Source organism: Bos indicus, chromosome 16, assembly GCF_029378745.1.
Source record: "Bos indicus isolate NIAB-ARS_2022 breed Sahiwal x Tharparkar chromosome 16, NIAB-ARS_B.indTharparkar_mat_pri_1.0, whole genome shotgun sequence".
Lineage (NCBI taxonomy): Eukaryota > Metazoa > Chordata > Mammalia > Artiodactyla > Bovidae > Bos > Bos indicus.
The window spans coordinates 76,492,698-76,518,310 of NC_091775.1; the positions used below are offsets into that span (position 1 = coordinate 76,492,698).

Below are 25,613 nucleotides of genomic sequence, written 5' to 3' on the forward strand. Positions count from 1 at the left end.
TTGAGACCCAGGGCCAAAGCAGCAACTTGCAAAGATCTCGGCTTAGATCTACTTGCTGATCTTGGAGAGGCATAGGACAGCGAGGACTCACTCTGGGGACCAGAGGCTGGCAGTAGCCACTGTTAGGAACTCATACCACAAAGACTCTGGTGCTTACAAGCATCATTTTGAAATTCTCACTCTATCTTATTAGCACCAAGACTGTGATATGACCCTTCCCCCGAGGAAGGTGGGCACAATGGTCTCAAAACTGCAGACTGAGCAGTTATTGGGGTGGTAACACAACACCACCCACAAGCAGGGAAGTGTCATCTTGTATCCTCCGGGACCCATCCTTGCCCTCCAGACGGTCCAGGACCTGACCCAGTACGCTGCAGTCAGACCTTAGTCCCTGGCTTTCCTCAGCAGTGGGCCAGCACGAGTCCTGGAACCCCATGGGCAGCAGCCCCACCACCTGCAGCCTGATACCAGCTCCAGCAACTCTCAGCCCCTCAGCCAGCTTCCCCAAGGTCAGACCCCATCCAGCAGCAGGACAGCAACAGCTCCAGGACACCCTGACACTATAGTCAGCTACGTCAGGATATGACCAGCTCACCAGGACCCTCCAGGCCACAGCCCTATGGACCAGAAGGCTGACACCTGCTCTGAGGCCAACAGCCTGTTTCCCCAGCTCTACCAACGAGTCAGCCAGTACTAGCCCTGCTACAGTAAAATCACCTATATCCGCCATAAATAGTTAAAAGATGAGCAAAACAAAAATATGATGGGACAAACATTAAACGTGATGGGATGGAGTAAAAATTCAGCGTTGTTAGAATTAGTTCGAAATTAAGAGTTTAGCAACTAAAATAACCATATGTTGGATATTTTTAAATCTCATGAGAATCATGAAACAAAACTCTATCATAAATACTCCCATAGGAAAGAGTAAGGAACCCAACATAACACTAAATATAGTCATCAGAGCACAAGTGAAGAGAGGAAAAGAAGAAAGGAACAAAAATGAACCACGAACTTAAGAGCTAAAATTACGAAACTCTTAGAGAACACGGAGGACAGCTTCAGGATGTGGGGTCTGGCAGTGATTTCTCGGTTGTGACACCAAAAGCCCAGACACACCGGGTTTCATCAAAACCAAACACTGATGTTTAAAAAGGGACACTGTCATCAGAGAGAGAGCAGTCCACAGAATGGGAGGGAACAACCGCATTATATATCTGATAAGGGACTAACCTTCAACATATATTATTATGAGCTTTTAAAAATTGAAAAAAGATCCAAATCAAAATTGGGCAAAGGACTTGAACAGACATTTCTCCAGAGAAGATACAGAAAAGACCAACAATATGCACATGAAGAGATAATCAATCACTAAGAATTGTAGAAATGGAAAGAAAACCACAGTGAGATACTGCTTCTCATATACTTGTATGGATTGTATAAAAAAAAACAGGAAATAACACGTGCTGGCAAAAAGATGGAGAAATCAGAACTTTTATGCATCACTGGAGGGAACATAAAATAGTCAGCTGCTGTGGAAGACTTTATGGCTGTTCCTCAAAAAAAATAAACATAAGACTACTATATAACCCAGCAATTTATTCCTAGGTACATAACCACCAAATTAAAAATAGGGACTCAGATACTTGAATGCCAATGTTCAGAGCAGCGTTATTCAGAATATCCAACAGGCGGAAACAAACCAAGATTTCAACAAATGAAAGAATTAAGGAAATGTGGTTTATATAATAGAATATTATTAAGTTACAAAAGTAATACAGTTCTGATACATGTTACAAGGTGGATGAACCTTGAAAACATTATGTGAAGTGAAATAAACCAGAAGTGATTCCAACTCTGTGAGGCACCTCGAACAGTGAAACTCATAGACACAGGCAATGCTTAGCAGGGCTAGAGGAAGGAGAAGGGAGTTACTGTTTCATAGGTATAATGTTTCATTTTGAGATGATGAAAAGCATTTGGAGATAGATGGTAGTAATGGCTGCACAAAAATGTGAATATACTTAATGCCACTGAAATGTACAATTAAACTAGTTAAAAATGTCAGTAAAATAAAACAGAAGTTTGTCTAGAAAAATTAACACAGAGAGTAGCCTGGGCATCTGAAAAGGAAATGTACTGCCAGATATTAAACGTATCATTGTGCTGTAATCAAAACATCGATTTGGTGCTGGGGCAGGAATGGGCAGAATTCAAGGGAACAGAAAGACCAGATCACACATGAATTTAACGTGTGATAAAAACTGGCATTTTCACAGCTGGAAAGGAGATGACTTACTCAACAAATGGTGCGCTTCTTATTGGTGTCGGGACCAGCCCAACAACAAACTGACCTGAGCGAGTGGTGCCGCAGAAGAATAAGGAAAAATAAGACTCAGACATAAAGTGGGGATCAGGGGGCTGATGCCCTTCGCAGGCAAAAGCCCAGATCCTAATCCTCGCATGCCTTTTATTTTTAACTTCTACTTCCTTCTGCAGATATGCTCTAGAGATATCTGTTCTTTACAATCTCAGATCCCAGATAAAGATAAACAATGCACAGTCCTCAGTGTCAAACCTTCAGGCCTTTGATGACTTTGTTTAGCTAGTGACGCCCTTTCTCAGCAACTCCCTCAAGGCTCTGGTTACGGGAACAGTCACTATGGTTTTCCATCTCTCTCATCAGTACTTCAACATCTTGTTTTCAACATGTCTTTCCACAATGTACTTTTTACTGCTCCCAGCCCTTCATCTGGGAGTGATGAGAAAATCATTTTTATTTTTCAAAGAGGCCCTGTTAATTATAGTACACGCCTGTGCACAGCATATTCCCTACAACTGGATGAAGGTCGGTGGAATGAGGAGGAGCGCGATCTCATTTCCCAGGGCATAAAGAATGTGAGATGAATCAGTGATCTAATGCAACCACACAGTTACATTGTGGAAAATTTATAAAATTTAGCATGGAGAAGATCTGAAACTTTTTTTAAGAGAGACACAACACTCATAGTCATTAGGGAAAACATCAATGCATCCAACTTCCTATTAATGTAAAAATTCTGCACTCATAAATTACCACTGAGATAATAGTTGAGTGAAATATGGTACATGTTAAAATCATCATTTAAAAAGATGGGAATAAATCTAACTACAGCTCCAGTTCAAATGGAAAAAGTGCAAATTTCAGAAAAATATGAACAGCATAATGACATTTTTGGATAAAAAAGAAAAAAATGCTAAAATATGTATAGAAATAAGAATGCTGATGTGTAGAAATAGATTAAAAAGACACCCTAAACTCTAAAGATATTAGCTTAGATAAAAGATCAGAGAAAGAGGTGGAGAACTAATCTTTTACTCTGTATGCTTTTGCAACGTTTGCAATTAGCTCAGATGGTAAAGAATCCACCTGGAATGCAGGAGACCCACATTTGATCCGTGGGTCGGGAAGATCCCCTGGAGAAGGTAATGGCAACCGACTCCAGTACTCTTGCCTGGAGAATTCCACAGACGGATGAGCCTGGTGGGCTACAGTCCATGGGGCTGCACAGAGTGGACACGATGATGTGTCTAACTTTCAACTTTCATTTTTCCTATTAGTATCTACTTATATAATTAAAAGCTGCAGAAAGCAATCTATAGGAAATAGAATAAAATCTTAAAAGAAAACTGACTAGTAAAATAAGGCAAAGAAAAAACCTAGAAGAAAATTCCACTTCATGTTAAAAGAGCTTAAATAATAAATTGACCAAAAAAAGATTTCAGAAACTTCATAGAAAAATGAACAAAGTACCAAAATACATGACAGCAGATAAAAAATTCAGCTTTACTGATAATTTAAAAATGTAAATTAGTATATTACATCATTTTCACTCATCACCTCATTAAATTCTAACCAATGTTAGTAAGATAAAGAGGTACTGAACCTGTATGACTTGATGTTGCAGTTGTAGCTGGATGAAGACCTGGAAAAATTGATTGGATTTAATTCACTCATTTCATCAATACAAAATTATAGATTTAATTTTGATGTTTCACTCTTTAAGATTATTTCACAAAATGAATGAGTTCTCGGAATGAAAAACATACATCCTTTCCAAACTATGCTATTCTACTTCTGGAAAGTTAACCAAAATGTATATTAACATAAGTACATAAGAATGTATACATACAAATGTTTACTATAGCTTTGTATTACATAATGGAAATCTTAGAAATTAAGAAATAATAAATCACAAAGATCATCTATTCAGAATATATACATAATGTTTTAAAAATACCATCCGCATAGTATCATGCTATAGATTTTGTATTGTTTCTTTTTCACCTCATATTTTGCCCACATTTTTTCATACACACATAATCACATAATCACACGTCCCTGGAAGGGCATAAAATTCCCAGGTGGCACAGTGGTAAAGAATCTATCTGCTAATGAAAGAGACGAAAGAGATGCGGGTGTCCCTGGGTCTGGAAGATGCCCTTGAGAAGGAAATGCCAATCCACTTCGGTATTCTTGCCTGGAAAATTCCATGGAGAGAAGAGCCTGGCAGGCTACAGTTAACGGGGTCACAAAGAGTCAGAGGCGACTGAGCACACACACACACAGTCACATATACTTTATGCCATTACATTTCACTAATGATCCTTTTCATAGTCTTTTTCTAACTGATGATAAAAACTCATGTTCTGATCATAAAAATTCTAACTCATGTCTTCTCATGAGGAATTTTGATTTTTATATTTTAAAAAAGGTCTTTGTAATTTATCTTCTTTATAAACCTGCCCTCACAAGTCTGTCTTCGTTTAAACACTAAACTGGATCAGTGTTTTATAAATGCTTTAGGAAATGCTTACAGTCAACTCTTTCAAAAGAGCATATCAGTATAGTCACCACAGTGCCTATTCCCATTAGGAACAGGTGATTAAACATTGGTGGGTCAATGAGTAAATATACGCAATCTTTATATATCATCCACCAAAAAAAAAAAATCTCTTTCCCCACAAAACTTCACAGCACTTGCCAAGGTACTCAATGAGTCAACTCAGTGAGGGTACCAGGTTTATAGGAATTATAAAATGATGTTCCAGTTACCATGTTAACATGAATAATGCCTCTCACTTCCTCAAAATGTTAGGGCAGAAGGAAAAAAACAAACAAGAGGCAGTAAGTGACATTTGTTTCGAGTCATTAAACAACGGGAAACTGGAACCTATAGAAACGATGTTACTTCTGAGCCAAGCCACACTAGGACCCTGAGTGAGGTCTGCCCAGGCTAATGCTGTTCCTACTGTTCTTGTCTCTTGCTTCTGCTGAAACGAAGAGACGCCAAAGACAGCAGCCCTGAAGTCAGGAAGACAATTCCTTCCACCACATCAAAGTAGTCTCTCAATTCTTAGGCAAGAGTAACTGATCAGTTCCTGTCCCTGCCAGAAAACCTCCATTTCATTTCAATAAATAAGGGCAAATCTTACAAATGTATGTTAGATACTACTTTTGTAATTAAAAGTTATAAAAAGCAATCTATATTCAATAGTATAAAATCTTACAATTTTATACAAGTGATTAGTAAAAATAAGGCAAAGAAAAAAACTAGAAGAAAATTCCACTTCATGTTAAAAGGGTTTTAATGCATATAATGAGTTCTGATAAGTCAACAAGATAATTACTTCTGAAACCACACAGGTAAATGAACAGAGGTGCAAGAATGAGTGAAAGTAGATAAAAAATTCAGCTTCATTGATAATTTAAAAAGCAAAATTAGCACAGGATATCATTTTCACCCATCGCCTTATTAAGTTCTAATTATGTAGATAGGTGATGGCACCCCACTCCAGTACTCTTGCCTGGAATATCCCATGGACAGAGGAGCCTGGTAGGCTTTAGTCCATGGCGTCACTAAGAGTCAGATACGACTGAGCAACTTCACTTTCACTTTTCACTTTCATGCATTGGAAAAGGAAATGGCAACCCACTCTAGTGTTCTTGCCTGGAGAATCCCAGGGATGGGGGAGCCTGGTGGGCTGCTGCCTATGGGGTCGCACAGAGTCGGACACGACTGAAGCGACTTGGCAGCAGCAGCAGCAAGTAGATAAGATAAAGAGGTACTCAACCTGTCGAGCTTGGCACTGTGGTTGTATTTGGACGAGGACCTGGAAAAATAAATTTAATTCATCAGTCTCATCAGTACAAAATTATAGAATTGATTTTGGTTTTTCAGTTTTTAAAAAATTATTTCTCAAAATGAAAAATAAATGTATTTTCCCAATTCTGTTATTCTACTTCTGGGAAGTTAACCTAAATATACATTTATATAAGTACATAAAACTGTATGCATAAGAATGTTCACCATATAGCTGTGTATTATGTAGAAGGTAACAAATAATAAATTATAAAAATCCTGTCTTCCTACTCTTTCTCTTGTTCTTGCTTCCGCTGCAACCAAAGAAAAGAAGATAGAGACAGCAGCTCTGAAGTCAGGAAGACAATTCCTTCCACCGTATCAGAATAGTCTCTCAAGTCTTAGGAAGAGTAGCTGATCAGTTCCTGTCCCTGCCAGAAAACCTCCATTTCATTTCAATAAATAAGGACAAATCTTACAAATGTATGTTAGATACTACTTTTGTAATTAAAAGTCATAAAAAGCAATCTATATTCAATAGTATAAAATCTTACAATTTTATACAAGTGACTAGTAAAATAAGACAAAAAAACCTAAAAGAAAATTCCACTTCATGTTAAAAGGGCTTTAACTTACAATGAGTTCTGATAAGTTAACAAGAAAATACTTCTGAAACCACACAGAAAAAATGAACAGAGGTCCAAAAATCAGTGAAAGTAGATTAAAAAATTCAGCTTCATTGATAATTAAAAATGCAAAATTAGCACAGGCTATCATTTTCCACCCGTCACCTTATTGAGCTCTAGCTATGTAGACAGGATAAAGAGGTACCGGACCTGTCGAGCTTGGCGCTGTGGTTGTATTTGGACGAGGACCTGGAAAAATAAATTTAATTCATCAGTCTCATCAGTACAAAATATAGAATTGATTTTGATTTTTCATTTTTTAAAAGATTATTTCTCAAAATGAAAAATAAATGTATTTTCCAAACTGTGTTATTCTACTTCTGGGAAGTTAACCTAAATGTATGTATACAAGTACATAAAATTGTACGCATAAGAATGTTCACTATAGCTTTGCATTATGTAGAAGGTAACAAGTAATAAATCATAAAAATGCTGTCTTCCCACTCTTTCCCTTGTCTCTTGCTTCTGCCGCAACCAAAGAGAAGAGACAGCAGCCCTGAAGTCAGGAAATATCAAAATAGTCGTTCAAGTCTTAGGAAGAGTAGCTGATCAGTGGTCGCTGCCAGGAAGTCTCTATTTCATCTCAGTAAGTAGGGACTTTTCCTGCCCTTCAGTTGTTATAAAACTTATTTTCCGCTGTCACACACACACAAAAAAGCCAAGTAAAGAGAAAAATAATAATTTCATGGGTTGGTGGATGTTGGGGGTGAGGAGTAGAAACACCAGTCTTGTTCTGAAGACAGCAGAAATTCCTCAGTTAAAATTACACTATTTAAAAAGAACCAAATTCCTTATTGGCAGGAAAATGAAACACATTCCTGGACCCAGATGATACTCTGTACAGGTGTCAACAGGTCACTTTTAAAATGAATAAATGATCAATGTTGATGATACAGAAAACATACATGTTAAAAAACAGAAGCTGTGGATCTTCCTCTACACTAATACTAATTACAGTGAAACTGGGCATCAGGTGAGCTCTGTTTAAGAGCTTTCTAGACACGAGGCGCTGTGCTCAGTGCTTTAAATGCATCCCATTGTAACTTTGCTATCACACAGTGAGGGAGGCACCCCATCATCACGCGTGTACGTACACAAGTTTATACACATTACCTAAGTTTACACGTCTGGTTTAGTAAGTAATTTTAGACTAAGTACAAAAATGGTTGTGAATGCATTCTCCCTCCTTCTATGACCAAAAATTACAGCGAGTGTAAGTCACCAGACATTTAAAAGATTTTGAAAATTCACAAAGAATTTAAAGGATATTGACAAATATGAGCAGGACTTTATGAAACCTGAAGCATGGGTAGTTGAAGGCTCAGTAGGAACAGCAACTGGCACTGGAAAACAAAAATATAAACTCATTGAATTACTTGGAATTTACCACTTTCTGTTCATTTACACACTTATTTATGTAAAAATGCAATTGCTTTAATTTACACTGGAAAATTTTTCCTATCCATTTTACATGTAAAGATGCTGAACAAGAGAAATGTATGCATCTGTGATGTACATACATCACATTTTAAGAGCCTATAAAAGCACAGAAAGATCAAAACAGCAGCTTTCTTTGTGAATTAGTTGGCATGCATGTAACATGGAAATGGCTATAAGACAGATATGAGCACCAAAAGTGTTTCTTTTCTGTTATTCTGTATCATTGAAATTTATTGTCAACAAAACAAAACAAAACAAAAAAAAAAACCCAATAAGGAGAAAGACACCTTCGTACCTTTAGTACACGTTGGTAACTTGGGCTCCCAAACACTGTTTGCATTACAGACAATTGTGCTGCTGCCATGAAGGTAAAAACCCTGGTTACATTTAAATACAACTTGCGCTTTGTAGTAAAATTTTCTTCTAAATCCTGATAATATCATTCCATGTTCAACAACTGGATAGTCACATTTGACCACTGAAAAGTGGAGAAATTCCAAAATTAATGGAAATCTGCTTCACATAGGAGCAAAAATCTAGTGCAAAGTAATAATTACCAGTGGGAAGAAAGAAGCAAGGAATGAAAGGCAGGGTGTTAATTAGAAAAAAAAAAAAAGACTTTATTTGTGCATTCAACTTCCAGGGAAACAGATTTAGAGGGATCTAATAATGTTTTTCTACTAGGAACAGACAATCATTATAGTTTATTGACTTCTCTACATTTTTTTTTTCCCCAGTGCTGACAAGTTTTGAAAAGGTCTGACTGTCAGATACAAATTCAGGGTAAGTTCAAAAGTGACTTTTGATATTCTTCAGCTCTAGGATTTTTTTCAGCTCATGCTGAGACGAATTACATACCTTATTCTTTTAGAAAGATAGTAAAGACTTTTGGAGAAGGTAATAGTTGGGCTCAAATTTAAAAGTTTAAAAGAAGCCAGTTATGAAAAAAATAAAAAAGTTTTCATATGGCAAAAACACACAGGAATTGGGATGTTCAAGAAATACAAAGGCCAATGTAATTAGGACAGCGTTTTCCAAACATTCTGGACTACAGTCAAGAGATCAGGAAACAATTTTTAAGTTGTAAAGCAGTATACAAGCACGCAGACCCAAGATCAGGTTTCAAGTTAATACTTAGCCTCACACCAGTGTGCTCTGCTACTTCCCACTCTACTCTGCTTCTCCAGACTTCCCTGGTGGCTCAGAGGTTAAAGCGGCTGCCCGCAATGCGGCAAACCTGGGTTCGATCTCTGGGTTGGGAAGATCCCCTGGAGAAGGAAATGGCAACCCATGCCAGTACTCTTGCCTGGAGAATCCCATGGACAGAGATACAGTCCACAGGGTTGCAAAGAGTCAGACACAACTGACCGACTTCACTTTCTCTTTCTGCTTCTCCAGAAGTAAATTACAGATCATGACACTCTAGCTTGACTTCAGGATCTACGAATAGGTTTTGCAGAACTTGGAAACAAAGCAAAACCAAAAAGCGCTGGACTGGGCAGTGACTTCAAGAGAATATCTTATGAGATTAAATCTGCAATAGATGCAGGTGAAAAAGTGAAGGTGGCCTTGTCCGACTCTCTGAGACCCTACAGACTGTAACCTGGCAGGTTCCAATTGACAGGAAATTCTCGCTTGTTTCCAGAGCGGGATGATTATGATAAGGATGCTATGAACATTCTCATGGAGGTTTCCATCTGTACATGTTTGCACTTGACTTGGATTGCTGAGTTATTCCTTGAAGTGTTAGTCCCTCAGTCACGTCCAACTCTTTGCAACCCTATGAAACATAGCCCACCAGGCACCTCTGTCTACGGGATTCTCCAGGCAAGGATACTGGAGTGAGTTGCCGTGCCCTTCTCTAGCGGATCTTCCTGACCCAGGGATTGAACCCTTAAGTGGATGCTTAACTGTATAAAATATTGCTAAATTGTGTTCCAAAATGGTCATACCACTTTGCATTCTTAACAGTAATGTATTGGAGTTTCAAATACATCATATCTGTACCAAAACATGGAATTGTTAGTTACCGTTTTTAATTTCAGGCATTCTAATAGGTTTTAGTGGTTTCTCATCATGGTGTTAAATTAAGTTTCTGTTATTACTGATGATATTGAGCAACATTTCATATACTTCATTGGCATTCACATTTCTTCTTGGGTGAAAAAATTCCATTCAAATATGTTTCCCCCCTTTTTTTTTGTAAATTGGGTTGCTTCTTTCATATTGTGTTTTAAGAGTTCCTTATTTATCATAGTTTGAAGTCCATTAAGAAATGTCCTTGGCAAACATTTTATCCCAGTCTATGGCTTTTTTTTTTCTTTCTCCAATGTGTTTGAGAGCAGCAGTTCTGAGATTTTAAGAAGTCTGGTTTATTTATTTTTCTTTAAAGGATAATGCTTCTAAGGTTTTCAAAGCAATCTTTGGTTACTCATAAATATTTTCTATCTCTTCCCATAAAGTCTTAGAGTTTAGGTCTTACATTTGAATCTATGATCAAATATCTTTTCCAATCACAAATCAACCGCAGAAGAAAACTGGAAAAAAATGCCACATGGAAACCAAAAAACAGGTTACTAAACAGTCAGTCATTCACTGAAGAGATCAAAAAAATATAAAAATATTTTTAAGATTAATGAAAATGAAAATGGTGTGTTTCAAATCTGTGCAACACAGGAAAAGCAGTCTAAGAGAGAAGATTATAGCCACACAGGTGTACCTCAGGAACAAGAAAAGTCTCAAGTAAACAACTAAACTTACACCCATAGCAACAAAAGAACAACCATCCCCACAAAATGTGTACAAGGAAGAAAATAATAAAGAACAGAGCGGAAATAAATGAAATTGAGTAAAAAACAATGAAGATAAGAGATGGTTCATTGAAAAGATAAAATTGATAAACATATAGCCACACTCATCAAGAAACAAAAGAAAGGATACAAGTAAATGAAATAAAAAATAGAGGTTACAACCAATACCACAAAAATACAAAGGATCATAGAGAATACTATGAACAATTATACATCCAAAGTTGGAAAGCCTAGAATAAATGGATAAATTCTCAGAAACATTCACTCTCCCAATACTAAGTCCATAAGAAATAGAAAATGTAAATATGCTGACTACTAGTAATGAAATGGAATCAGTAATCAAATAACTCCCACAAACGGAATAAGGATTATGTGGGTTCACAGGTGAATTGCAATAAACATTTTAAGAGCAGTTAATTTCTTCTTCGAAAGACAGTGTATAGAAATGAATACAGTGAGCCATAGCCTAGGGGAAAATAGAACCACCGTATGATCCAGCAATTTTACTTCTGGGTATTAATCCAAAGAAAACAAAACACTAATTCAGAAAGATTTGTGCAGCACTTTTTTCATTACAGCATTTTTTTTTTTTTAACAATAGCTAGCAAGGTAATGCTCAAAATCCTCCTAGTTAGACTTCAACAGTACATGAACCAAGAACTTCCAGATGTACAAGCTGGATTTAGAAAAGGAAGAGGAACCAGAGATCAAATTGCCAACATCCGTTGGATCATAGAAAAAGCAAGAGAAGTACAGAAAAACATCTACTTCTGCTTCATCAACTACTCTAGAGCCTTTGACTGTGTAGATCACAACAAACTGTGGAAAATTCTTAAGGAGATGGGAATACCAGATCACCTTACCTGTCTCCTGAGAAACCTGTATGGAGGTCAAGAAGCAACAGAACCAGATAAGAAACAATAAACTGGTTCAAAATTGGGAATGGAGAACGTCAAGGCTGTATATTGTTACCCTGATCATTTAATGTATATGCATACTACATCATGTGAAATACTAGGTTGGATGAAGCTCAATATGGAATCAAGATTGCCAGGAGAAATATCAATAACCTCAGATATGCAGATGACACCACCTAATGGCAGAAAGCTAAGAGGAACTAAAGAGCCTCTTGATAAAGGTGAAAGAGGAGAGTGAAAAAGCTGGCTTAAAACTCAACATTCAAAACAAGAAGATCATGGCATCCAGTCCCATCACTTCATGGCAAAAAACAGAAACGGTGACAGACTTTATTTCCTTTGGGCTCCAAAATTACTGTGGACTGTGGTTGCAGCTCTGAAATTAAGACGCTTGCTCCTTAGAAGAAAAGTTATGGCAAACCTAGACAGTGTATTAAAAAGCAGATACATTACCTTGCCAACAAAGGTCCTTCTAGTCAAAGCTATGATTTTTCCAGTAGTCATGTATGGATGTGAGAGTTGGACCATAAAGAAGGCTGAGTGCCAAAGAATTGATGCTTTTGAACTGTGATGCTGGAGAAGACTCTTGAGAGTCCCTTGGACTGCAAGGAGATCCAACCAGTCCATCCTAAAGGAAATCAACTCTGAATATTCATTGGAAAGACTGACACTGAAGCTGAAGCTCCAATACTTTGGCCACCTGATGCGAAGAGCCAACTCACTGAAAAAGACCCTGATGCTGGGAAAGACTGAAGGCAGGAGGAGAATGGGACGACAGAGGGTGAAATGGTTGGATGGCATCATCGACTCAATGGAAATGAGTTTGAGCAAGCTCTGGGAGATAGTGAAGGACAGGAAATCCTGGTGTGCTGGAGTTCATGGGGTTGCAAATAGTCGGACACGACGTAGTGACTGAACAACAAGATATGGAAGCCGCCTGAGGGTAGTAATGGATGAAAAAGATGTGGTATGTATACAATGGAATATTACACAGTCATAAAAGGAATGGAATCTTTCCATTCAGGACAGCATGGATGCACCTAGAGGATATTATGCAAAGTAAAATGTCAGTCAGAGAAAGACAAATACCACATGATTTCATTTATATGTGGGATCTACAAAATAAAACAAATGGACTAACAAAACAAAACAGAAATAGGTTCATGGGTACAGAGAACAAGTGATAAACTGAGAGGAGGTGGTTGGGAGGATGCACAAAATAAAAGAAGTGGATTAAAAGGCACAGACTTCCGGTTATCAGATAGATAAGCTATGAGGTTATGACATACACAATAGACACATCATGGTGATCAACTTGCTTTGATCTTGTAAATGTCAAATCGCTGTCTTGTACACAATCTGGTTTTGGCCTCAGAGCAATGCTGTCCTCATGAAACGAGTTGAGGATTCCCTCTTCTTATATTTTCTTAAGGCTTTGTGTAGAACTGCTACCATCTATTCCTTAAATGTTTGGTAGAATTCCCCAGTGAGGACACAGGGTTTATAGTGCTCTTCGGGAGAAGGTTTAAGTTGTCAAATTTATAGGCATACAGTGGTTTGTTTTCTTCCTTATTATTCTTCAAATGTCTGTAGGATATTTTGTGATATTCTCCTTTTCACTATTGTTATTGGTAATTTGTATCTTTTTTCCTGTCAGACTGTCTGTAAGTTTATCTACTTCATCTATTTTCTCTAAGAACCAGGCTGATTTCTTTGATTATCCCTGTTTTGTGTCTCTTCTCAATTTCATGGATTTCTAACTATTATTTCCTTGTGTTTTCTTGCTTTGGGTTTAATTTGTTCTTCTTTTTTAGTTTCTTATGGTAGAACTTAGATGATTGATCTGAGAATTTTCTAACATAAGTATTTCACACTAAAAATATCTTTCTGAACAATACTTTTGCTGTATCCCACCTTTCGATATATTGATCTGTTGTGTTCTAATTTTTATTTGATTCAAAACACTTTCTAGCTGTCCTTTTGACTGCTTCTTTGACTCATAGGTTCCTTAGTAGTGTCTTGCATACTTTTCAAATATTTGGGAATTTTACATATAACTTGCTTTTTCTATGATCCAGCGAATGTTGGCAATTTGATCTCTGGTTCCTCTGCCTTTTCTAAAACCAGCTTGAACATCTGGAAGTTTATGGTTCATGTATTGCTGAAGCCTGGCTTGGAGAATTTTGAGCATTACTTTACTAGCATGTGAAATGAGTGCAATTGTGCAGTAGTTTGAGCTTTCTTTGGCATTGCCTTTCTTTGGGATTGGAATGAAAACTGACCTTTTCCAGTCCCGTGGCCACTGCTGAGTTTTCCAGATTTGCTGGCATATTGAGTGCAGCACTTTCACAGCATCATCTTGCAGGATTTGAAATAGCTCAACTGGAATTCCATCACCTTCACTAGCTTTGTTCATAGTGATGCTTTCTAAGGCACATTTGACTTCACATTCCAGGATGTCTGGCTCTAGGTGAGTGATCACACCGTCGTGACTATCTTGGTCATGAAGATCTTTTTTTGTACAGTTCTTCTGTGTATTCTTGCCACCTCTTCTTAATATCTTCTGCTTCTGTTAGGTCCATACCATTTCTGTCCTTTATTGTGCCTATCCTTGCATGAAATGTTCCCTTGGTATCTCTAATTTTCTTGAAGTGATCTCTAGTCTTTCCTATTCTGTTGTTTTCCTCTATTTCTTTGCATTGATTGCTGAGGAAGGCTTTCTTATCTCTTCTTGGTATTCTTTGGAACTCTGCATTCAGATGGGAATATCTTTCCTTTTCTCCTTTGCTTTTTGCTTCTTTTCTTTCCTCAGCTATTTGTAAGGCCTCCCCAGACAGCCATTTTGCTTTTTTGCATTTCTTTTCCATGGGGATGGTCTTGATCCCTGTTTCCTGTACAATGTCAGGAACCTCCGTCCATAGTTCATCAGGTACTTTGTCTATCAGATCTAGTCCCTTAAATCTATTTCTCACTTCCAACATTCAGAAAACTAAGATCATGACATCTGGTCCCATCACTTCATGGGAAATAGATGGGGAAACAGTGGAAACAGTGTCAGATTATTTTTTGGGGCTCCAAAATCACTGCAGATGGTGACTGCAGCCATGAAATTAAAAGACGCTTACTCCTTGGAAGGAAAGTTATGACCAACCTAGATAACACATTTCAAAGCAGAGACATTACTTTGCCAACAAAGGTCCATCTAGTCAAGGCTACGGTTTTTCCAGTAGTCATGTATGGATGTGAGAGTTGGACTGTGAAGAAAGCTGAGCACCAAAGAATTGATGCTTTTGAACTGTGGTGTTGGAGAAGACTCTTGAGAGTCCCTTGGACTGCAAGGAGATCCAAGCAGTCCATCCTAAAGGAGATCAGTCCTGGGTGTTCATTGGAAGGACTGATGCTAAAGCTGAAACTCCAATACTTTGGCTATCTCATGGGAAGAGTTGACTCATTGGAAAAGACCCTGATGCTGGGAGGGATTGGGGGCAGGCAGAGAAGGGGACGACAGAGGATGGTTGGATGGCATCACCGAATCGATGGACATGAGTTTGAGTAGAATCCAGGAGTTGGTGATGGACAGGGAGGCCTGGTGTGTTGCGATTCATGGGGTCACAAAGAGTTAGTTGGACATGACTGAGCGACTGAACTGAACTGAATATTCCATTACACACATACACTATACCACACCACATCACACCACATCTTCTTTATCTATTCATATAGTGATGGATACTTAGTGGGTTAGTCTTTTAATATTCCTGTAGCCAGAACTCTCAGAGATCTTGTAATACAAGATAAAATTTTCTTATTTCTTAAGCCAGGGTGTGTTGAGTTTTCTGATGCTTTCAAACAAACAAAAAACCAAAAAGTTCTAGCTCATGCATATACACAGTAGCTCATGATGTATAAATTGGAATGCCAAGGACATGTGGAGTGACTGGTGGGGAACTCTGCAACTAGAATTATCTTTTAATTTGATTTGACCAATATTAAATTAAATTAGAAGTCAATTTAGCAAGAGGAGTAACTTTATGACTGTTTTGTTTACTTGTAGGTAAAACTATTTATGAAGTGCTTCCATGATCTTTGCAGACTCAGGAGGAAATAAATGGAAATATTATTACCTTTACACTCCGGAGGATCACTGCTCCATCTGTCATAATCAACACAAATAAGCGTACTCTCTCCAACAAGAGAATATTCATCTGGTCCATTTGAAGGATCACACATATAAATTACTATCTCATTATACTGATATTCATCCTTGTAAACGGTAAATCTTCCATTTTTTATATTTCCAGGTGTGGAACACAAAATCTCTTTAAAGGGGGGAAAAGGACATGAAGCAAAGATAAAATAGACAGCATTAGCAAAGTCCTGAACTTCCTTCAAATAATTCATAACATATGATTAATATAAGCTAGCTGTGAATCCAATATCCAATTAGAAGAAAGTCTCTATGTCAAAATGTACTATTTCAAATTCAAACGATTAATTTAGAAATTAACTTTTAGAATGAAGCTTATTCCTGAAATATGACATACATATATTTATCTGCAAGGCCATTCTAAGTTTTGTTTTCACCATCATAAAAGAGGCTGACAATTTAATGCAAAAATGTACTTGTGATTAAAAATAAAACTCTGTGCTAAGAAAATCCTTTATGATTTATAAATATCTCCACTAACAAATTGATTGTTAACATTAATACTATTACTATAATTAAGACTATTACTGTCGTTTTTCAGTTTCATCTCTTTGAGAGTATGGTTAAATTTTTCAGAGGTTACTGTGTGATTGCACACTGTGTGATTTTGCAATAGGCTGAATCCAGATGTCTTCCTTTAAGCCAGATATTAAAGTAATTTGCAGACTCCCTTGGTGTACAGAGGATAGGAATCCATGTGTCAGTGCAGAGGACATAGGTTTGATCCCTGGTCTGAGAAGACTCCACATGCTGTGGGAAGCTAAAGCTTGTGGGCCACAGCCATGGAAGCCGGAGGGTTCCAGGGCCTGCAACCCGCAGCTAACGAGCCCTGCGCTGCAGCCACTGAAGCCCTGCATCCAGAGCTTGTGCTCCACACCGCAGGGAGAGGCCTGCGCACCGAAACGAAGATCAGCCTCACACGGAAACATGCAAAACCACCGGTCACTACAGAAATTCAAATCAAAACGACAATGAGATACCACCTCACACTGGTCAGAATGGCTATCACCAAAAAATCCACAAACAACAAATGCTGGAGAGGGTGTGGAGAGACGGAAACCCTCCTGCACTGTTGGTAGGAATGTAAATTGGTACAGCCACTATGGAGAACGGTATGGAGGCTCCTTAAAAAACTAAAAATAGAGCTACCGTATGACCCTGCAATCCCACTATTGGGCATATACCTAGAGAAAAACATGGCTCGAAAAGATACATGCCCCTCAGTGTCCATTGCAGCACTGTCTACAGTGGCCAAGACATGGAGACAACCCAAATGTTTATCGACATAGGAACGGATGAAGGAGAGGTGGTGTGTATATATATACAGCCAATGAATTAGGCCATTCACAGCAAAATACAGACGGACCTAGAGAATGTGATCTTGAGTGAAATAAGTCAGACAGAGAAGGAGAAACGTCATATGACATCCCTTGTATGTGAAAACTAGAAAGAAATCATACAAATGAACTTACTTAGAAAACAGAAAGAGACTCACAGACTTAGAAAACGAACTCATGGTTGCCGAGGGGAAGGGATAGTTGAGGACTTTGAAAAGCTCATGTACACACTGCTATATTTAAAATGGATAACCAACAAAAACCTACTGTATAGCACATGGAACTCTGCTCAATGTTATGTGCCAACCTGGATGGGAGGGGGCTTTGGGGAAGAATAGATACATGTGTATGTACAGCTGATTCCTTCACTGTTCACTGAAACTATCACAAAATTGTTAATCAACTATACTCCAATACAAAATGACTTTTGTGTAAAAATAAATTAATTAATTAAATAAAATAAAAAAGAGTAGCCTCTTGCTCACAGTAACTAGAGAACACCTGTGCATAGTAACAAAGACCCAGCATAACCAAAAATAAATTAACTTAAAAAAGTTAAAAAGTGTGCGTGGAATCTAGAAAAAAATTAAATAATATGGAAAAAGGTAAAACAGTACCACAATTCTATTTGGTTTAAAATCTTTTGATTTTTCATAAAAATTTGTTGCATATATTTACATGTATTAAGATTACTCTCCTTAAAAATGAATTAATAATTATTTAAATTTTTTTCAGCTTTAATTAATTCCAGTATAATATTAATATCAATAGACATAACCCATATAAAGAAAAGCTCTTGGATGTCTACTTTAGTTTAAAAGAATAAAGGGATCCCTGCATCAAAGGGGCTTCCCTTGAGGTTCAACTGGTAAAGAATCTGCCAGCGATGCGGTAGACCTGGGTTCAATCCCTGGGTTGGGAAGATCCCTTGGAGAAGGAAAAGGCTCCCCACTCCAGTATTCTGGCCTGGAGAATCCCATCGACTGTATAGTCCTTGGGGTCGCAAAGAGTCAGACACAACTGAGCACCTTTCACTCACTCACACTCACCACATCAAAAAGTTGGAGAAATGCTGCTCTATATTCTAAAGAGAGGATGTACTTACTTTCACATATTGGGGAATCATCATTCCAGTTCACATTATTTTCAGAAATTTCACAATATAGAATTCTTGCTCCAATCAGATAAAAACTAAATGAGAAAAGAAAAGTTACTATGTTCTTTAGCAATTAGAAAATGTGGATAAAAATGAAAAAAATGTTTATAGGGTTGTCTTTCTACACTATAGTAAATTGAGGAAGACATTTCTTAAAATATCATGGATATGCTAAATCTGAAACTCAATTGAATAGAGAGTTTCTGCATGTGGACCCACTTTGGCCTACAGTAAAATGTGTAACTGTGAAGAAAGCTGAGCGCCAAAGAACTGATGCTTTTCAACTGTGGTGTTGGAGAAGACTCTTGAGAGTCCCTTGGACTGCAAGGAGATCCAACCAGTCCATTCTGAAGGAGATCAGCCCTGGGATTTCTTTGGAAGGAATAATGCTAAAGCTGAAACTCCAGTACTTTGGCCACCTCATGCGAAGAGTTGACTCGTTGGAAAAGACTCTGATGCTGGGAGGGATTGGGGGCAGGAGGAGAAGGGGACGACAGAGGATGAGATAGCTGGATGGCATCACTGACTCGATGGACGTGAGTCTGAGTGAACTCCGGGAGTTGGTGATGGACAGGTGTTGGGAAGCCCGGTACAAAATAGCCGGTTGCGGGAAGTCCTTGGGAAAATGGCGAAGGGCCAGAAATATCCCGGCTTGGTGTGCTCGGGCAGAAAAACATCTCCTGCCTTTGGTTATGCCCGGCGCCAAGATTTAATAATAAATATTAAGGATGTTGCTTGAGAAAACGGGTTATGGGATAAGCACATGGGTCACTTAGAGCGTGCTGTCCTGGAAATATTTTTACTGATTAGGTGTTAACCCCGTACGCGCTCTGCTGGCTGTATACTCTAAGCTCTATGTTCCTGCTTTTATAAAAAGGCTTGACTGCAGAAATAAACTTGTCAGTCCGTGCAAGAGACTGTCCGAGTGTCCTTTCAGGTTCGTCGTTTCCAAGTCCCAGGGAGAAAATCCCCAACAAGTGGTGCCATGAAGAGGGACTTGAGAGGAAGGCTGAACAAAGCGACGAGCCCCTGCAGAAAGAGGCAAGCAGGATGGGACAACATAGCAGTGAAATTCCTTTCATTTCTATAATGCATCATTTTTTGAAACAAAACGGTGTTAATGTTTCAAGAGATCAGTTGAACGACTGCTATCATATTTTACTGGAACAATTCATGGTTCCCAGAAGAGGGGACACACAATCTAGACATATAGAAAAGGGTTAAAAATAATGTTTTGCGAGCATATCAGCAAGGGTTACATGGTCACTCATACGGGCTATCATAGAACAAGTTGAAGGGCATAACGTTAATTTGGAAGTGAAAAACTATTCAATCTTTACATGAATATGAGCATAAGGAACAAGATATGCAAGGTGCTTTGAAATATAAGAATGTTATGCTCAATCAGACACAATCCTTAGACAAACAACTGAGACATATATACAGGATGTGTCAAAACTGAAGCCACTTAGAACGGAGGTCATTTCATTCAACGGACAGCCCAAACCTGAGGTTTCCCCTTCTGCTCTGCCTGTAACAGCAATTGCTACCTTTGCTCATACTAATCATTTCACTCCTCCTCAGGAGATGCCTGCTTGCGCTTTCCCTTTCCCAGTGCAATTTAATCAACCTGCCCAAGGCCAAAATACTTGGGCTAATCTAGATTTTGGCATGTTGTCTAGCTTTAAGAAAGCATGTATTCTGTATGGACCTACTTCTCCTTACTGTATAGAATTTCTCAGAGGATGGGCTGACCATTGGATGCCATATGATTTTTTTCAAGTAGCAAAGATGGTTTTCAATCCTCAACAATTACTTCAATGGCAAATATGGGTTAATGATGAGGCCCAACAAATGCTGATTGACCAGCAATCTCATGGTAACCCTACAAATTTAACCTACGATATACTCACTGGAACAAGAGCCATGGCCGATATGATTGCACAATTAGCTAATATTACCCCTCAGATGTTACATTTCATTAAAGAAACTGCCTGCAGGGCGTAAGCAAAGGTTGATAGCACTAACTCTGATGGTTCATTTGTTAAGATTATTCAAGGACATGAGGAGGAATATTCTCAATTTATAGGAAAATTAAAGGATGCAATTGAGAAATATATTAAGGATGTGACTTTATAAAATATTATTTTAAAACAACTTGCTTTTGAAAATGCTAATGAGGAATGTCAATCCGTGCTCAGACCAATTCGAGAGACTGGCTCTCTTATGGAATATTTGAAAGCATATAAGGACATCAGATCTATGTCCCATAGAACAAAATTGGCAGCATTGGAAACCTTTAATGTACAAAAAGCTGCTAATGCCAAATGTTTTAACTGTGGGAAGCCCAGCCATATTTAAAAACAATACACAGGCCGGAAAAAATAATACTACTTCTAATAAGAAGAGACCCCCAAAAATATGTCCAAGATGTAAAAAGGGGTTCCATTGGCTGAATGAATGTCATTCTAAATTTGATAAGGATGGAAACACTTTGAACCCCGGTTCACAACAAAAACAACAGGGAAACTGATAAAGGGGCCATCCTCTAGCCCCGCTACAAAAGGAGGACCTAGCGTTATGACGCTACAAGCAGCTACATCTAAGAGTGCTTGCATTGATATACCTAGTCCTTATGATATGGAACTAATAGAATTATATGACCCCCACAAAATTCCCACTGGATATTATGGCCCAATTCCACCCGGGACAATGAGACTGATTTTGGGACATAGTAGCTGCACAATGAGAGGTTTAATGGGATTGACTGGTGTTATGGATGAAGATTATGAAGGGGAAATACATGTTATGGTAAATGTTGTGAAAATGGGAAATGTATACTTACAAAAAGGGGAACGTTTTGCACAATTATTACTTTTGCCATATGTCAAACCAATGAAGGCATCTGATAAAGTTCAGCAGGGAGGCTTTGGCAGTACCAACCTTACTGCTGCACTATCCACCTTATTAAAGGAACATCAGAAACCCATACTTACTTTACGCATACAGGGAAAAAATTTCACAGGCATGTTAGATACCGGAGGTAACATTTCAATCATTGGAGCTGCAGAATGGCCCCTTGATTGGGGTAAGGTTGTGGCTCCTTCTAGACTATTAGGAGTGGGTGAAGCTGATGCCACACAAACTTTTGTCAGTGCATCCTATTTACAAGTGTATGGCCCTGATCAAATTGTAGCTTATCTTAAACCATATATTACTAATATCCCTATCAATTTATGGGGATAGGATTTTCTTGAGCAAACGAAAGCCACAGTTTCTTTAAATGAACCTTTTTAATGGGGGCCATTGAGTTAACACCGCTGCCTCTCGATTGGGAATCTAATACCCCAGTATGGACACCTCAATGGCCCCTAACTAAAGAAAAATTGGCAACTCTTACACAATTAGTAAATGAACAATTACAAAAAGCTCATATAGAATCTTCATTTTCCCCATGGAACTCCCCTATTTTTATAATAAAAAAGAAGTCAGGAAAATGGTGAATGTTAATAGATTTAAGAAATGTTAGTAACACCATGTCACCTATGGGGCCCTTACAACTCGGATTGCCCTCCCCTTCTATGGTACCAAAGGATGGTCTATAGTTATTATTGACTTACAAGACTGCTTTTTTACTATACCTTTGCACCCTAAATATAGAAAACATTTTGCCTTTTCAGTTCCTTCTATAAATCACATGGCTCCTGTTAAAAGATTTCAATGGAAGGTGCTACCTCAGGGAATGATGAACTCTCCTACCATTTGCCAATATCTCATATCTGTTTTATTACAACCTATTAGAGATAAATGTCCTACTGCGTTTATAATTCATTACATGGATGATATACTTCTTTCTATGAAATCTGAACTCTGTTTGCAACAGTTACAATGAAGTTACTACTACTCTTCAAAATCATGGCCTGCTTGTTGCGCCAGATAAAATTCAATGGAAAGCACCCTTTAATTATTTAGGACATGTTATGGAAGAATCTAAAATCAAACCTCAAAAAACTCAAATTTCTGTGCAATCTCTATGCATGCTGAATAATTTTCAAAAATTGCTAGGAAATATTAATTGGCTATGGCCATCTGTTGGCATCCCCACCTATGACTTACAAAATCTATTTAAAATTTTAGAGGGATCCCCTGACCCTAATAGCCCTAGGCAGCTAACAAAAGAGGCCAAAGAAGAACTGGCCTTTATGGAGAAACGCATTCAACAATCTTTTTCAACTCGGCTAGATTATGATCAACCAGTTTCTTTATATATATTCCCCACTGAACATTCGCCCACTGCAATTATAGCTCAACATAGCCCAGTAGAATGGGTATATTGAGAAAATAGGGCACTTAATTGTGTCAGGAAGAAGCCATATACAAACTTTGGATTTGATCCATATGCAATACATGTTCCCTTGACAAAAAAGGAATTGCAAATTACCTTACAGTATAACTTGACCATGCAAATGGCATTAAGTGATTTTCAAAATGTTACCTCATTTCATTTGCCGAAAGGAAAATTATGGGACTTTCTACAATGTACTAAATTCATTGTAATTAATATCATTACATCCCAACCTATTTCCAATGCACCCACCTATTTCATTGATGGCAACAAGAAAGGCATTGCAGGGATTGTCGGCCCTGATATCAAAGAGAAATTACCCACTACCTATTCTTCAATACAAAGAATTAAATTGTATGCTTTATATGCTCTTTTGTCGCTTCAACCATTATCCTTCAACGTATATACTGATTCCAAATACCTTGCTTCCCTTTTTCCTGATTTTGTTACCGCCTTTTTATACAACCTAGGTGAAGAACTATATACTCTCTTTTCACAGACTCAAGCTTTAATTCGCTCACGTATGGAACCTTTCTTTATTGCACATATACGTGCTCATTCAGGTTTACCTGGCCCTCTGGTTGCAGGAAATGATGCTGTTGACAGGCTCATAGCTCCCATTTTTACGTCTGCCAATGATGAACACGCTAATCTTCATACCAATGCTAACAGATTGCACTCTACCATATTCCTCTCACTGAAGCGTGGCATATTATTAAAACCTGTGATGTCTGCGCCCCTCTGCGCTTACGAACTATGATTTCAGGAGTTAATCCCCGGGGGCAACAGCCTAACTCCCTTTGGCAATCTGATTTCACTCACTGCTCCTTAGGAAAGTTTTCTTTGCTTTTTGTCTCAGTTGATACATTTTCAGGCTTTATCTGGGCAATACCTGTCTCTTCAGAATCCAGTAAACACACCATTTCCACACTCTTACTCACCTCCCCATTATGGGGATTCCTTCTGTCTTGAAAACAGACAATGGACCTACATTCACCTCGCATTCGTTTCATTCATTTTTATCAGAATGGAACATAACACACGTTACAGGAATACCCTATAATCCTCAGAGTCAAACCATTATTGAAAGAGCCCACCGCACCCTAAAAACTCATTTATTAAAACAGTAAGGGGGAATATAGAAGAGGAGATACACTTCTTATCCCATGAACCCTCAATTACTATTATCTTTAACTCTTTATTCCCTGAATTTTAATAATTCTGACACTCGTGCAGAAGACAAAAACAGCAAATTAGAAATCAATACACCAATATGGTATAAGCAGTTTAATCAATGGCTGCCAGGAATCTTACGACTTCTAGACAAGGGTTATGGTCTTGTTGTTACAGATGGAGAGGAAATCTGGGTTCCCCTTCACCATGTCCGTTACTGAGAAGGACCCCAAGACCAGACTCCCTCGGCAAGTGATGAAGGTGACACGAAGGGTCTCATCAATGACCTTGGAGGAGCCAATGAGGAAACGCCATCGTCTGAACCCTTACCCGACATGGGCTCAAGTGAAAAACATGACTCGACAGGCTGAGCAGACACTGAAGAGTACTGGAACTCCTATGACTCCAGATAAGCTGTTTCTGGCAATGTTAGCTGTTCTTTCCTGTTCCTCTGGGTAAGTGCAGAATATGCTTATTGGGCATACATACCCAACCCACCACTTCTCTCCATAGTGGATTGGGTAGATAAAGCCCCTATGATCTTTACCAATGATAGCATGCATTTTCCAAGTCCCTGGTCCATAAAGCGACCAATCCATGAAGAAGATGCAGGAAAGCCAATCAACATTTCCGTGGAATTCAAAACCTTGCCTATCTGTTTCGGATCTCACCCACTTTGCATGACTATCTTCCCACAGTGGTGGGCATACTCTGCCAACAATGGGACTGCTTTGTGTCTGGGAATGTTTGCTACGGCATCTTTCTTACTTAATGGCTCCAAGTGACATTATCCAGGCCAGATAGCCAACTATTCGAACATGCTTTTTCAACCAGAGTAACCTTCATGTCACACTGTATCTTGGAGAAGAAAACAGGAGATACAACCGTTACATTGGTCTGATTGTCGAGGCCAATTTGGGAAAGTTTCTATAATTCAGCAAAATCATACTAATCATACATTTAAATTTGTTGACTGGGGACCTCACGGGTTGTTTGTAAACTGTTCTGAAGATCAAGAAGAACATCATAACTGCTCCTGGTTTAATAGATCAAGCATTGGAGGCTTTCATAAATCTAAGACAAGTTTCTGGACTGATAAGGACATATTGCTGAATTGGTATAATGGGGGCTTATCACCCCCACGGCCCAGGATTATCGTCCCCATTGTGGGGCCAAAGCAATGGCACATTTGGAAAATTCCAGCAGCCTTAAAGCACTTCGCTAGTGTTTATGGGACTATGGGTATGTTTCGTCCTTCTAATTATACCTTCCTATACAATAGTACTGGCTATATTCAATCATTGGAGAAGGCAATGTCACCCCACTCCAGTACTCTTGCCTGGAGAATCCCATGGACAGAGGAGCCTGGTAGGCTGCAGTCCATGGGGTTGCTAGAGTTGGACACGACTGAGCGACTTCA

The 25,613-nt window shown here is 38.5% G+C and overlaps 1 protein-coding gene across 1 annotated transcript in view; it reads right to left on the reverse strand.

Moving 5' to 3' along the window:
* Positions 1 to 25,613, reverse strand: part of LOC109570212 (membrane cofactor protein-like) — a 59,858-nt gene that overhangs the window by 10,566 nt on the left and 23,679 nt on the right. The window contains exons 4-10 of the mRNA XM_070768696.1: positions 18,625 to 18,710; positions 16,100 to 16,294; positions 8,544 to 8,726; positions 8,107 to 8,151; positions 6,959 to 6,997; positions 6,115 to 6,153; positions 3,927 to 3,965 (exon numbers count right to left, since the gene is read on the reverse strand). Of these exons, the coding sequence (XP_070624797.1) occupies positions 3,927 to 3,965; positions 6,115 to 6,153; positions 6,959 to 6,997; positions 8,107 to 8,151; positions 8,544 to 8,726; positions 16,100 to 16,294; positions 18,625 to 18,710 (626 nt within the window). The remainder of the gene's footprint in view (positions 1 to 3,926; positions 3,966 to 6,114; positions 6,154 to 6,958; positions 6,998 to 8,106; positions 8,152 to 8,543; positions 8,727 to 16,099; positions 16,295 to 18,624; positions 18,711 to 25,613) is intronic.